This window comes from Chlorocebus sabaeus, chromosome 23, assembly GCF_047675955.1.
Source record: "Chlorocebus sabaeus isolate Y175 chromosome 23, mChlSab1.0.hap1, whole genome shotgun sequence".
NCBI classification, from domain to species: domain Eukaryota; kingdom Metazoa; phylum Chordata; class Mammalia; order Primates; family Cercopithecidae; genus Chlorocebus; species Chlorocebus sabaeus.
In genome coordinates this window covers 48085018-48101237 of record NC_132926.1, presented here as the reverse complement: position 1 = coordinate 48101237, position 16220 = coordinate 48085018, and the positions used below count along the sequence as shown (strand labels likewise).

The 16220-nt window shown below is 41.0% G+C and overlaps 1 protein-coding gene across 1 annotated transcript; it reads right to left on the bottom strand.

Moving 5' to 3' along the window:
- Positions 1–433: 433 nt before the first annotated feature.
- C23H5orf15 (chromosome 23 C5orf15 homolog) lies at positions 434–14798 on the bottom strand. Its single transcript, XM_008014415.3, has 3 exons — positions 14613–14798; positions 4356–4882; positions 434–1914 (listed from the first exon to the last, which is right to left on the bottom strand). Exons 1-3 carry the CDS (start codon positions 14749–14751, stop codon positions 1783–1785), a joined length of 798 nt encoding a protein of 265 aa, XP_008012606.1. The 5' UTR covers positions 14752–14798; the 3' UTR covers positions 434–1782.
- Between the last annotated feature and the right edge of the window lie 1422 nt (positions 14799–16220).

Below are 16220 nucleotides of genomic sequence, written 5' to 3'. Positions count from 1 at the left end.
GTGAGACTCCAGCGGCATTTTTAATCAATGTATGATCTGATGCTCCAAAAGTCTGAGGCTACTTAATTGCAGCACTGTGACCTAGGTGTCCAGACCACCAGGAAGTAAGTACCCAAGAATCCCTGATCCATTAAGGGGGATGAGCCTCCACACTTGGGGAGCCTTCCATCCCAAATAGGGACCCCAGGATGCTAGAAAGAGCACACTGATTTAGCCACTTTGCTTTTCGTTGCCATCCTACTTTGCTACAGTTTCCAATAAACTTCAGTACCTAGCAGTAAGTTGGACCTAAGGAAGAATTTAGAAACGTAAGTGGAATTCACAGAGGCAGAATTGAGAGGGACACCTGCAGGTTAGATTGCTCCCAGACATACACTACTCCCCTGTCACCACCTAAATGTCATCACTGAAATGAAACACACTCATGAAATCATAGATTTATATCTTTGCCATTTATTTTTTAAAATCTTATTCAAAATATTAAATAATAGTTTCAGATATGAAAAAAATTACTGCAATAAAATGGTTCAGGGTTGTTTCCATTGTGCTTCCCTTCCTTATTAGGAAAGTACACTCTCCGCCCCAGAGGCGGGACGGACGGCCTTCTTCCAGCTCTACAGAAAGCGCAAGCCCACTGGCTCCCCCGGGCCCTGCTTAACATATCTTAGGGCTATGTTTTCTAAAAAGCTGTAGTAACACTTGTAAGTGAACCATGGTTCAAATCATATATTTACATACTGATCAATTCTTTATGATAGAAAGACAAACATAAATGAAATACAGTAAATAATTTCCAGTTGCCATAAAAAACAAAGAAAAGAAAACAAGTGTAGGAGAAAAAAGTCATTGTACACAAATATCCTTTATGTATACAAACAATTTCATTCAGGTATAATTTTAATTTGAAAGACCTAGATACAGTATTATTTAAGTGATAATGGCCCATAAGATTTATTCAAATTTACTGTAAAATAATAAACGAAGTAAACAAATCTGATATAACTTTAAACTCTGCCCATTGCTTGAAACCTTGGAGGAACCCATGCTACAATCAATTGCTAACTAAAAGCAATTGTACATGTATTTAACATTTTACCAGTTTCTACTTCTAAATTTAATATAGTAATTCCAACCAAAAAAATAGTATCTCTGTAACATTTTATCTATGTCCACTGCAAGCTGCAGAGTCTCTGTTGCCAAGATTTCTTGACACATTTAATGTTTTACCTAAAATTGTGGTCAGATTGAGCAATAGCGTTATCCTAAATTATGTTTAAATTATCTAAAAATATCCAAAGTAGTTTTCTTGGAAGAAAAAAAAATACTACTCAAATCCAAAGCATTATCACACATGTCCTTGTACATTACAGTTTGGGAACACAAAAAAATGTGTGGATAAAAAATAGTATTTGAATGGCAGAGAATGAATGTGAGTCAGCAGTAACAGATATGTTAGAACTTAGTTACAAGTTTGGGATCTTTTGAAAGTAGCATCACTAATCCTTCCAAAAGAAGCGTAATAAATCTAAAACAATAAAAACTAACAGTGTAAATATAAGACAATGCTTAACTCACATTTTGGACACCTGATTAAACTCAGCTCTAAAAGTACAGATAAAAAATTATATACTCGTTTGTGACATTTAATTTCCAAAGCACCAAGGCAAGAGAGAGACCCACCTCTCATTTAAGTACCAATTGCCTATGGCAAACATCTGCACAATGTCATATAAAAAGTCAAGCAAATAAAATTAATAATAAGCAAATTCAAATCACAGTGCTTTAAAAAATATAATCATTGGTAATCTTCAAAGAAGGCATTGCCTCATTAACATTCTGATCTAGGCGATGGTATTCCACTGTTTTGGAACAAAGGCCATCACGCCATTTCCTGCTTTGAACCAGAAGAAAAATCTGGAAAACAAAAGTAATTAAATAGGCAAAAGAGAAAACAGAGAATATGGTAAACATTTTTACAAGTGAAATATCTCTCTTCTAGGTTTCTAAATATAAAACACAAAATATCAACAACAAAAAAAGCTATTTTAGGCCGAGGCAGGCAAATCACTTGAGCCCAGGAGTTCAAGACCGGCCTGGGCAATATGGTGAAACCCCATCTCTACAAAAAATATAAAACTATCCAGGCATGGAGGCGCTTGCCTGTAGTCCCAGCTACTCAGGAGGCTAAGGTGGGAGGATCTCTTAAGCCCAGGAGGCAGAGATCACAGTAAGCCATGACAGCACCACAGCACTCCAGCCTGGGTGACAAAGCAAGACCCTGTCTCAAAAAAAAAAAAAAAAAAACTATTTTGCTTTCCATCTTGTAAACAAGGCTAAACAGTGCTTCTCGAATTTCAATATACACAGGAAGAGCCCAGGAATCTACTTGTTTAACAAGTCCCTTAGATGTTCATAATAGAGATGGCCAAACACTAAACAGTGGGATATAACATCAGCAGCACTCAAGGTTCTGTCTACTCATAAACACTTACAAAGCTAGCAATATATCACTAAATACAAATAACCAGAACAGTTGGTTGGTTTGCTCTTTTGTGAACTATTATTAGATTCACCGATTCTCAAAGCTGGAAGGCATTTTGAAATTATCAGGTCCAGTTTCACTATTTGTCAAGTAAGGAAATCGGGGCCCCAAAGGGGAAGGTGGCTTTCAGGGTTACAAAGCAAGTTACAATAAAGTCAAGAACTGAAACTTCCTGACCAGTAAGAATTAAATAAGGAATTGTGTGTTTAATCTCCCTTTAAGTATTTTAAAAGGCTTAACTATTCAGCTCTGGGACTGTACAGTGCCAACATGTACCCTCACACTCAATGTGCATGTATCCTGTCCTAAAGATATCTCTACGCCTCATGTAATCCAGCAAACTGGTAATAGCACAGAAATGTTCATCACAATATTATTTCTGAACCAAAAATTGTAAACCATGAATCCATTATGTTTTTAGCCAGGCACAGTGGCTCACGCCTATAATCCCAACTACTTGGGAGGCTGAAGTGGGAGGATTATTTGAGGCCAGGAGTTCACCAGCGTGAACAACATAGCAAGATCCTGTCTCAAAAATAATAATAATAATGTTTTTAAAGAATATTAAGGATATGGAAAATGCTCATGATTGGTCAGGTAAAATTCAAGACATAAAACTCTATGAGATAGGCGGGGTGCGGTGGCTCACGCCTGTAATCCCAGCACTTTGGGAGGCTGAAGTGGGTGGATCACTTGAGGCCAGGAGTTCGAGACCAGCCTGGCCAACACGGGAAAATCCCGTCTCTACTGAAAATACAAAAATTAGCCAGACGTAGTGGCCCGTGCCTGTAGTCCCAGTTACTCAAGAGGCTGAGGCACGAAAATTGCTTGAACCTGGGTGAACCTGGGAGGTGGAGGTTGCAGTGAGCCAAGATCGCACCACTGCACTCTAGCCTGGGAGACAAAGTGAGACTCTGTTTCCAAAAAAAAAAAAAACTGTGAGGTAATATTCATTAAAAATTATAACATACACCTATATGTATAAATTATGTGCACATTTATAGACCAGAAATACACCAAAATGTTAATAATGCTGAGAAGTAGTTTAAATTTTCTTTTCTAAACTCTTGTTTTCTCAATTCCCTAAAATAAACATGTAACACTTTATAACCAGAAAAAAAAAAATTAAAAGATCATTAAGTTCAATGTTAATAAATTAAAAGACAAGTATTAACACTTTCTCCACAAGTATTCCTACTGAAGTAATGATGCTAAACTAAGACATAAACCCTTAAAAAAAAAAAAATCACTGGGCTTTGGTATTGCTCATTAAGAAATAGGACTATTTCTTTTTTTAGAAGTACATACATTCAAGCATTCTGTCTGCAGTGTGTTAAAATACACAACAGATTTACATGCTGATTAGACATCTCAATATTTTACTATGAATTTAAACTTCACTGAAAAAAAGGAAAGAGGGCTGGGCATGGTGGCTTATGTCTATAATCCCAACACTTTGGGAGGCCAAGGCAGGAGGATTGCTTGAGCCTGGGAGTTCAAGACCAGCCTGGGCAACATAGCGAGACCTCGTCTCTACAAATAATAATAATTTTTAAAAATTTAATAATTTTTAAAAATTAGTCGGATGTGGTAGTGTGCATCTGTAGTCCCACCTACTCGAGAGGCTGAGGCAAGAGAATTACTTAAGCCTAGCAGGTGGAGGCTCCAGTGAGCTGTGATTGTGCCACTGTACTCCAGCTTGGGTGACAGAGTAAAACCCACTACACTTTTTCTTGCAAAAAAAAAAGAAAGAACCATGAATCATCAAAAGCATTATGACTGAAATAAAGGGCTAAAAAAATCCCAAACTTACCTTCCTTTTGTTGTGATATGTAATGTAAACAACAGCAATGCAAAAAGCAAAAATAATAAGATGAAAAAAGAAATGGCTGTCTTCCTCTTCTATATTTGAGGACGGCATCTTAAAAGATTTCACTGACTGTTCAATTTCCATGTAACCCCTGTTTTCTTCCAAGGTGTCATCAGACTCGTCGTCATCCCTGGGGCCCGTGGTCCAGTCATAGTCTGGTTCTCCGTAATCGCCATTGTCTAGAGTGTCTTTGGCTGTGGATGGAGAACTGTTCAGCATAAGAAGATCCTCCTCCTCTATACTAGGATCTTCATTGTTATCAGCTTCCTCTTGAGACAGGGGAGTAGGCGAGGGATGAGGGGCCACAGATGCTCCTCCACTTTTCTCGGTACTCGTTGTGGGAGGGAGGGTGGTACTGATTTGGGAAACAGAAGGTTTGGTTTGGTTTTCATGTGTTAAAGCATTCACATTTGGGGTAGAAATATCTGAGTTGAGTACAGTTGGGCTCGGTGAATCAGTCCGTGATACAACTGAAACAAAGAATATTAAACTGAAATCTCCAACTTTATCTCCACCAAGCTAAAAGCATATTTACCCAAATTTTACACTAAGCATTTCTCTCTGCTAAATTCCTATAACTTTCTTGAAAACTAGTTATTAAGTCTCAATAGCCAGCAATCAGTTACATTTCTTCTTAGTTATTCTTCAGATAACTGCTTTGCTAGATACTAACAACTTAAGCAGCATAAAAGACCTACTGCATTATACAGCCTGCCACCAAAAGACAAGAAAAAGGTCTGACTTTAGGTCACGGTGGTAAAGTCCACATACATCACCCATCCCCTCTGTTTTCATTTCATAAAGGGTGTGGACTTCAGTTATCTTGCCCAGACTCTACCTGATCCCTAGAACAGAACAGTAAGTGGCTGATTCTCACTCAAGTAGGTCCAAGAAAAGATACGGAGTTTGGACCTAAATACTTTCAACACAATATAACAAATTCAGAGGAAGCTAAAAGCAAGCTGTAGACAGTAATTCTAAGTGATACTTGAACTAGAGGACTCCCTCTCCTAAACTTAAAAAAAAAAAAAAAAAAAAAAAAGGATCCTTACAAAGAAGAAAAAACTTCTAAAGGAGAAGCATCCGAAACTGGATGCTTCTCCTTTAAGTATTTTAAAAGGCTTAACTATTCAGCTCTGGGACTGTTCAGTGCCAACATGTACCCTCTCACTCAATGTGATGTATCTTGTCCTATAGATGTCTCTTGTGCCTCATGTAATCCAGCAAACTGGTAACAGCACAGAAATGCTCATCACAATATTATTTCTGAACCAAAAATTGTAAACCATGAATCCATTATGTTTTTAGCCAGGCACAGTGGCTCACGCCTATAATCCCTGAGAGCTAAGGGACAACTAGACTATTTTAAAGATGGGGGAAGGCATGTAGATATGGGAAATGTCACCAAATACACACACATTCTTATTTCCCTGTGCTGCTACCTACTCAGCACAGTTTACTAAAAGTAAAATTCTTTATGTAAGAAGAATTCTTATTATTATTCTATCAAGAAGAGTCAACAAAGGAAGATTCAACAGAGGAATCCCTGTCTCTAATTTATAATCTAAGGTAGTATCTGTTGAAGAACTTCAAGAATCTCTACTACACTGAAAAAAAAAAAAAAAGAAAAAACAAAGGAAAAAAAAAAAACCTCTGTCATGTGAGATCTAAACATATTCAGACTATAAATATATTTGTTTGTTTGTATTTTGAGACAGAGTCTTGCTCTGTCGCCCAGGCTGGAGTGCAGCGGCCCAAACTCGGCTCACTGCAAGCTCCGCCTCCCGGGTTCACGCCATTCTCCTGTCTCAGCCTCCCGAGTAGCTAGGACTATACACGCCCGACACCCGGCTAATTTTTTGTATTTTTTGTGGAGACGGGGTTTCACAGTGTTGGCCAGGCTGGTCTCGATCTCATGACCTCGTGATCCGCCCGCCTCGGCCTCCCAAAGTGCTGGGATTACAAGTGTGAGCCACTGTGCTCAGCCTCAGACAATATTTTAAAGTCTATCACATTAAACTGAAATATTTTATAGGGGTAAGATTAAACCAAGTCATTCTAGTGCTTTCACAAACGTGCATTCACACAAGTTAACAATCCAACAGACAACCCTTTCTTCATGTGAATACACTCTGGTTTGTGTATCACAGTTGACATCTATTTTGTGTAGAAAAAAAAGAAATAGCTGGTGTCAATTGTAATGAACAGAGGATCTCAGAAAAATAATGTAGTAAGTTAGTAAACAACAACAGCAAAAAAAAAAAAAAAAAAAAAAAAACAGGCCAGGCGCAGTGGCTCATGCCTGTAATCCCAGCACTTTAGGAGTTCGAGGTGGGCGGATCACGAGGTCAGGAGATCGAGACCATTCCTGGCTAACATGGTGAAACCCCATCACTACTTAAAAATACAAAAAATTAGCCGGGCGTGGTGGCGGGCGCCTGTAGTCCCAGCTACTCCAGAGGTTGAGGCAGGAGAATGGCGTGAATCCGGGAGGCGGAGCTTGCAGTGAGCCCAGACAGCACCACTGCACTCCAGCCTGGGTGACAGAGCAAAACTCCGTCTCAAAAAAACAAAACAAAACAAACAACAAAAAAAAAAACCCAATAAATTAGTAAAACTCTTCCCCGCCCCTTCTTTTTTTTTTTTTTTTTTTTTTTTTTTTGACAGGGTCTCACTTTGTTGCCCAGGCTGAAATGCAGCAGCACAAACATAGCTCACTGTAGCGTCAACCTCCTGGGTTCAAGCCCCCCATGTAGCTGGGACCACAGGCACATGCCACCCTGCCCAGCTTTTTTTATTTTTCATATATTTGTCCAATGTTACATGCAATTTTTTTCTTTTTTTTTTTTTTTTTGAGACAGAATCTCGCCATGTTGCCCAGGCTGGTCTCGAATTCCAGGGCTCAAGAAATCCTCCCGCCTTGGCCTCCCAAAGTGCTGGGATTACAGTAAAACTCTTAAAACATTTTCAATAATTGAGTTCCTTGAAACTTTTTACTGAAGAAAAGAGAAATAAACAGGACCTACAACTGAGTACATTACTCAGAAAACTACTAACAGGAATTTCTGAAAATAATTTTTGCATTTATCACTTTAACTTAGTTATAATTCAGGAATTTATAAATTTTTTTTTCTGATACATTTAATTTTCCTGCCAAAGTACAAAAAACATGTTTTAAAATAAAATTTAAAACTGAAATAACTGAGAGCCAACTAACTAAACTTTTAAAAGAACAGTTTTGCTATGGGTGAGCACCTTTAAAGGACACACGCTGCTAGGAGAAGAATGATTATAAAGAAATTTCCACCATGCAGTACAGAATTCACAGTCATCAGCAAATCCCTTCTTTTACCCTTCACTTTCTTGTTATTACTGAAACCTGACTCTCCCTTAAGGACACATTTTCCCTTCAGCCCATTTAAGTAATAGCTGTTTTTTCTCCCACATCCTTGTACCACTGAGTCTCGAGGAGGCACAGCTCTCCTCCTCATTGCCCTTTTCAGAATATTCTCCCATTCTCCTCCCTAAATGCCTCCAGCTTTGATTCTCTTATCTTAAGCTATCATCCACTAACTTACTTTCATCCACCAACTCCAAGGTCATGGCCCCTAATTCTTAATGATCTTTAGCTCCTGGCTCTAGAGTTCACTCTATCTAAGAAAAGTACTCCTGCCTTGATTTCAAAATCTTTGACCTCCTCTCTTCTCATGACCTAACCCTCCTCTTTACCTCAGCCACTCACTCCCAGAGTCATTATCTATTATCACAACTCTTCCATAATCTCAATTTCTTGAATTCTACTTGCTGACATGACCTCCTATCCTTCCAGTTCATTCCTGGTATTCTCAATCCATCAACACCTCCAACCCTCTAATCTTCATTCCTTTACGGTCACCACCAAACCTTGCCCAATACACTCTCTTATCTCTTTATTCAGATTCAATTCTGTGTCAGCTATTATAATTGCTTTATAATCACTCTCTTACATCCATCGTCAATTCCCTTCCCCTTTGTCCACTTTGACCCATTCACTTGGTGAGACTACACTCATCCCTATTTATTAATAAATCAAGCTCTCTGACTACTCACATCTGCACCCAACAGCTGAACATGGCTGGAAAAAATATACAACCATGCCACTGTTTTCATTTCATTTTCAATTCAACACCAAAGATTCAGGTATACGTTTAAAGTTGTTGGCAATTAAAATTGCTGGCAATTACATTTTCCTAGTCCACTTACCCTTCTACTCTCTTAGGACACCAGTCACATTTTCCTCTATCCACAAACGTCAAATGTCTTCTCTGTTACCCTCATTTTCAACTGATGACATCACTTCCTAACTTTTCTGAGAAAAATTAAAAGAACTTCCAAGAACTACCAGAATTCTAGACTCATAAATCCAACCACCTACTTGACATCGCCTCTTGGATGTTTGACATTGACATTAATATGTTCAAAATGAATTCTGGCTGGCTTTCAGGAAGACAAACACACTCTTCCTTATTTCTCCCACTAATAACAACTAAAAGCTCTGGACATTATGTATAAAATAACACAAGAACACCCTGAAAGTTGGAAAGAACTGGGTAGAACCGTTAGAGACCTCAGGATATGTGAAACAACATGGTGGTGACTTCCTTGGGTTTTTCTTTTTATTTCATATATCCCAGGTTAAAGACAAAAAATAAAATGGCAGACTTCATCCCTAACATATCCACAGTGCATTAAATATAAATGACCTAAATACATCAGTTAAAAAACAGAGATTGGCAGACTCAACTATATGATATCCATAGAAAGTTTATTTTATTATTATTTTATATATATATATATATATATATATTTTTTTTTTTTTTTTTTTTTTTTTTTGCGATGGAGTCTCGCTCTATCGCCCAGGCTGGAGTGCGGTGGCCGGATCCCGGCTCACTGCAAGCTCTGCCTCCCGGGTTTACGCCATTCTCCTGCCTCAGCCTCCCGAGTAGCTGGGACTACAGGCGCCTGCCACCTCGCCCGGCTAGTTTTTTTGTACTTTTTTAGTAGAGACAGGGTTTTACCGTGTTAGCCAGGATGGTCTCAATCTCCTGACCTCGTGATCCGCCCGCCTCGGCCTCCCAAAGTGCTCGGATTACAGGCTTGAGCCACTGTGCCCGGCCTTTATTATTTTTTTGAGACAGGGTTTCACTTTGTCACCCAGGCCGAAGTGCAGTGGCACAAACACATTTATAGCAGCTTTATTCTTAATAGCCAAAAACTGGAAACAAGCAGGCATCCTTCAACAGATAAATAAACAAAGTGTAGTCTATCTATACCATAGAATATTACTCAGCAATGTAAAGGAACAAACGACCAGGACCGGTGGCTCACACCTGTAATCCGGGCACTTTGGGAGGCTGAGGTGGGTGGATCACAAGGTCAGGAGTTCGAGACTAGCCTGGCCAACATGGTGAAACCTCGTCTCTACTAAAAATACAAAAATTAGCCGGGTGTGGTGGTGTGCACCTATAATCCTAGCTACTCAGGAGGCTGAGACAGGAGAACTGCTTGAACCCAAGAGGCGGAGATTGCAGTGAGCCGAGATAGCGCTACTGCACTCCAGCTTGGGCGACAGAGCGAGGACTCTGTGTCAAATAATAATAATAACAATAAAAATTTTAAAAATTAAATTAAAATTTAAAAAGGAACAAACGGGCCGGGCGTGGTGGCTCAAGCCTGTAATCCCAGCACTTTGGGAGGCCGAGACGGGCGGATCACGAGGTCAGGAGATCGAGACCATCCTGGCTAACATGGTGAAACCCCGTCTCTACTAAAAAATACAAAAAACTAGCCGGGCGACGTGGCGGGCGCCTGTAGTCCCAGCTACTCGGGAGGCTGAGGCAGGAGAATGGCGTGAACCCAGGAGGCGGAGCTTGCAGTGAGCCGAGATAGTGCCACTGCACTCCAGCCTGGGCGACAGAGCAAGACTCTGCCTCAAAAAAAAATAAAAAAAATAAATAAATAAAATAAAATAAAATAAAAAGGAACAAACTATTGACACATGCAACAACCTAGGTGGATCTTCAGAGAATTATGCTGAGTGAAAAGAGTCAATCCCAAAAGTTACAGACTGTATGATTCCATTTATGTAAGATTCTCAAAATTACCAACTTATACAAATGGATAATTTGTGGTTGCCAGGAGTTCAGGAGGGGTGAGGTAGGAGGGAAGTGGGGTGGCTTTGTAAGGGCAATCTGAGATACCCTTATGGTGATGGTAATGCCCCGTATTTTGACTGTACCAATGTTAATATCCTGGTCGTGATATTGCACTATTGTTTTGAAAGATGTTACTATTAGGAAAACTGGGTAGGGGATATACAGGATCTCTATATTATTTCTTACAACTGCAAGTGAATCTATAATTATCTCAAAATAAAAAGTTTAAATAAATTCCTATGACCCACTCAAAAAACAAAAAAAGACTTGTTCTACCTAGTCTCCATCTCGATTAATGGCAACTACATCTTTCTAGTTACTAAAACTAAAAACCTTGGAGTTGTCATTTTTTTAACATCCCACATCCAATCTGTTATTCTAACAAATGCAGCATTTAAGGGCTTTTCACCCTCCACTGCTCCTGCCTGGTCCAAGTAACCGTTATCTCACATGGATTATTACAATAGCCTCCTAATTAATCTGCCTGCTTCCACCCTAACCTCTACTGTCTATACTCAACACAGCAGCCAGAGTCATTCTGTAAAAACCAAATGTTACTCCTGTACTTAAGACCCTCCAGGGCCATCCATTTCTCTCAAAAGGGAAAGTTTTCATAACAGCCTTCAATACATGATCTGGCCCCCATTACCTCACTCTCATTATCTTACTAATCTCCCTAACAGTTCTATCCCCATTACCTACTTAATAGATAGTAGACACTCAATAATTATTAGATATGCTCTTGACTCAACTCTCACCATAAATCTCACCACAAATCCCACACCACATCCCACATAGTATCTATGCACCTACTGCACTCCCTCAAGAGGCCATCCCACGGTTCCCAGCAAAACGCCACTCATTCATCTAAGGATACCTCCAATATCACCCTATTCATTGTTTAACTCCAATACCTAGCACCAAGTAGGAGCAGAATATGTATTAGTCAAGCAGCAAAATCTTGAAAGTAATACACAAATACAGCACAAGAAAAACCAAATAATTGATCTGAAACATGTAACACAAAGGCTATCAACTTCCTCGAACTCCTCTCCTTCACATCAGAGAAACTGATTAAGTCAGATATAAAGCGTGTTCAGAACAAAGGTACAACTCTGACTTTATGGATTTAACTGTTGACCTTCTACAAGCATATAAATAAGACTTCTAAATCTTCCCTTTCCTAATTGATAGTTGAAGTTTGACATTTTAAAAATACAGCTTAGGCCGGACAAGGTGGCTCACACCTGTAACCCCAGCACTTTGGGAGGCCAAGGCAGGCGGATCGCTTAAGCTCAGGAGTTCAAGACCAGCCTGGCCAACATGGCAAAACCCTATCTCTACAAAAATACAAAAATTAGCTGGGCACGGTGGCAAGCACCTGTGGTCCCAGCTATTCAGGGAGCTGAAGTGGGAGCACTACTTGAGCCCAGGAAGCAGAGGTTGCAGTGGGCCAAGTTTGTGCCACTGCACTCCAGCCTCGGCGACAGAGCAAAACCATGTCTCAAACAAAAAAGGCCAGGCACAGTGGCTCAGGCCTGTAATCCCAGCACTATGGGAGGCCAAAGCGGGCAGATCACGAGGTCAGGAGATGGAGACCATCCTGGCTAACACGATGAAACCCCGTCTCTACTAAAAATACAAAACTAGCCAGGTGTGGCATACACCTGTAGTCCCAGCTACTCAGGAGGCTGAGGCAGGAGAATCACGTGAACCTGGGAGGTGGAGGTTGCAATGAGTCGAGATTGTGCCACTGCACTCCAGCCTGGCAACAGACTCAAAAAAAAACACCTTTCTAAATTTCATTCTCCCCTTCCACTGGTCCGTTTTTAAAAACTGCCCTAAAATAAAACTATATCAGCATTTATTAAACTTAAGAATGTAGAGGACCCCCGAGAGCTCATTCACACAATGGTTTGAGAAACAATGCCTTAAAAATGAAATGCATTATACATTAAGTTTAGGTGATCATCTGGGGACAATATAATGGCACATGTAGAGAAGCAGGCATTTTCAAAATGGCATGACCAAGAGTTAATCACCCAGTGATCTGAACTGCTTATGTTAATTTTTCAGACTTTATCAAAACAAAAACATAAAACAAAAATTCTTACAGACTGACAAGCATATAACCAAGCACTGACATTTTTTAAAACCTAATATAGAACAAACTTAAATAAATCTAATGTAGTTTACAGTCTACTTTTGTAAAGTCACTTGAAATTTGGAACGCAACACATTCTAGACTAATTTTCTTACTATAGGAATGACTACTTTGAAATTATAAGGTATATTTACAAAAAATACTTACATCCCAAGCTACACTAGTGCAGTGGAGCTGCTCGCTTATTAAAACCATGTATGTTCGTTTTCATTTAGGTTCTTTCCAGGACAGAATCATTTCAATTTATGACATTTTAAACTGGTATATGTAAAGACTTAATTTAAAAGATAAAGATTCTCTAAAATGCCTCAGTATAGTTAGAACAATATTTATAGGTCTCTAACAAATAAAAGCAAAGACTAAAGGACACTTAACACTCCCCATTCTGCCTCACTGCTTGCCCAATTTTCAACCACCTCTTAGGGGAAAAAAGCTGTTTCTGAAACTACAGTTGCCAGATAAAATAGCCCTTAAGCATTCCAGCAGGAAATATAAACGTCTGTGTTTTATTTTTCTTAGATGATTAAATGGCCAAAACAATTAAGCTACTTAAGTTCTTTAGGAATGGAAACATCTGCATCAACCAGGGAAATCCTTATTACATTTCACTAATGATGAAAGGGCCTTGGGAAATGGACAGCAGTCCTTCCTCAGAGACTGCAAAGACTTCTGAGAGGTCGTCCAGTTAGCAACACTGAAATGTTGCTGAGGAAACATAGGTATGTACCCACAGTACTGTAGCAGAGGAATGTAGGGCTGGACAGGTCCTGTTGGCAAGAAAGAAAACACTATACCAGGTCATACTGTTTTGCAGCTGAAAATTCAGCTTTTAGGGAGAAACGCAGGATTGTGTCTTGGCCTGAAACAAAAATGGAACTACTAAACAAAATACCGTTTAATCCTTACAAGTTCTTATTAGTGGATTTTTCCCACGAAGTATCAGACACTGGTTTACAGATTTCCTGATTTCTCAATAAAAGCCTTCAATCTCTTGATTTCGCCATGCAACATTTGCAAGAAATGAAAACTTTTATCAATCAAATCCTACAGATCCAATAAAATGAGGCAGGGTTATCCTGGTTAACCCAGAACACAGGGAAGAGGAATCATGATCTCCCTTGTCCCCAAACTCCTCTCCACCTCCCAGGCCTTCAGAGGCCCAACGCCCCAGTACTCTGAATCTTTATCAAACACCAGAACCTCCCAGGCCTCAAATATGCACCAGTACCCGAAGACAGCTCTTTCCCTTTCACTTTCCCTCTAGGAAATATTCCATTGGCTCAGTTCAGTCACTGGATTACTGCCCCTGCCCGCCTCGGTCTTTACCACTGACCTCTCCCATTCTGGAAAATCCCCACCTTTCCTTGGTCCTGCAAGATTCCTGAGTCCCCCAATCTCAGGACCCTTTCCAGACACCACATCCCCAGACCCGGCCATCTCCTCAGCTCCTGTCACTACTCTCTCTTCTAGAGTCTCCTAACTTTCCGATCCAAGAAATTTTGGAGACCCCACCACTGCCATTCCTTGTGGCAGCCCATTCTTCAACGATCTCTAGGCGCCAACACCACTCCTCCCATCCCGCCCATCTACACATCCTGCTCCCTGCTCCCAGGGTCCCTGCATCTCTCAGGGACCCCACTGCTCAGGCCCTTTAGAGACCCTACCACCTTGGACCCCTTCAGACACCATATTCTCCTTTCTCAGGCCCGCGGAGACCCTGCCCCAACCAGACACTGCTCCTGACACTCGGAAGTGCCCTTTCCCTGGCCCGGCCTGTCTCCTGGACTGCCCCCGAGCCCTCCCAGCCTTGCTAAGCCCGCACGGCCGCCGCACCCCCTTTACCACTGGATAGAGCAGCGGACACAAGCAGGAGCGCCAAGACCAGCGGCCGCGCCAACCCCGCAAGGGCTTGGATGGCCGACCCGGGCAGCAGTTTCGCTTGTTCTGACCCCCTCATCCTCTTCAGGACGACAGCGGCCATAACGGACTCGGCTGGGACCCTGCGCTGTTGCTAGGCTCTACGCCATGACGTCAGACGCCGCGGCCCTCGGCACTTACGTCCCAGCGTGGTGACGTCGAAGCCTAGAGACGTGCTCTGGAAACCGGAATAAAAAGAAAGGATTTCGGGGAGGAGGGAGTTGCAGCTAGGCGAGTGTGGGGGCTGCTACACACTCGGCTGTGGGTTAAAGGTAGAATGTAACATGCTTAAGAGGGCCAAAGCGAGCCCCTCCCTGCCGCCTGCGTGATTGGGTACTATACAGCCAAAAAAAGCGTTTTTAGCCATTTTAAAAAAGAAGATCAAGCTGTAGAATAGGCTGATCACGAAAGCGAAGTAACTAACTGCTCTTCCTCTCTCAAAGGCGAAAGAAACACAAATGTTAACTTTGTGTTTGGGTGATGGGATAAGTAATTTTTTAAAATCTTTCCCCACAATTATTTATTTTTTTCAACAAAAGATTTAGCACCTCTCCCTATTTAAGATACAGCAGTGAACAAAACGAACCCCCAGCCTTGGTAGAGTTTATTTTCTTGTGAGGGCGACTGTGGTATAAAATACACACTATACAAGATGGTAAGGATATTATGGACCGGCCCGAGTGCAGTGGCTCCCAGCACTTTGGGAGGCCGAGGCAGGCGGATCACCTGAGGTCAGGAGTTCGAGACCAGCCTGGCCAATGTGCAGAAACGCCGTCTCTATTAAAAATACAAAAATTAGCCATGCATGGTGGCGCGTGCCTGTAATCGCAGCTAAACTGAGAAGGCTGAGGTAGGAGAATCGCTGTAACTCGGGAGATGGAGGCTGCAGTGAGCCGAGATGCCACTGCACTCTAGCCTCGGCCACAGTGAGAGACTCTGTCTCAAAAAAAAAAAAAAAAAAAAAAATGTGGAGGAAAGGTAGGTAGCTAGGAAGTAGGGGTGAGGGGCTGCCATTGAAAATAACTTCGATTTCCAAAAATAAGCTTCTCTTTTTAAATTGTGTTACTTCAAATCCCCAGTAGATAAAAATGCAAACTTACAAACTTCCAAGAAGTTCACCTAGGGCCCTGGCACCATACTTTGCTCTGTGTGTACGTTCTGTGAATGTCTCCTTAATAAACAGATACAGGCTTCCATTCATAAAAGTTCCATTTGATCAATTTCAGGAAAATCAATGTGACGGTTAAGCAAGACATTTATTGTACCCACAGCTTCACCACTCTGGTCTCTATGACTCCCTGCGAAGATTGCTGTCATCCCACAGAGACACAGCTGAGCTGCCTCTCTAAAGGGCCTGTGTTCTACTCCTGAATCTGGTTTCCCCTAAGCTTTTATCTCACCCTGGTGACAGCTCAGAAACACACAAACTCTGTGTTAAGAAAACTAAGAAGTCATTCATCTGCACATTTCCCGAAATCCCCCAGAAGCCCACGTAGACTGAATGGTGTCCTTATTGGAAACTCTCCACCTTAG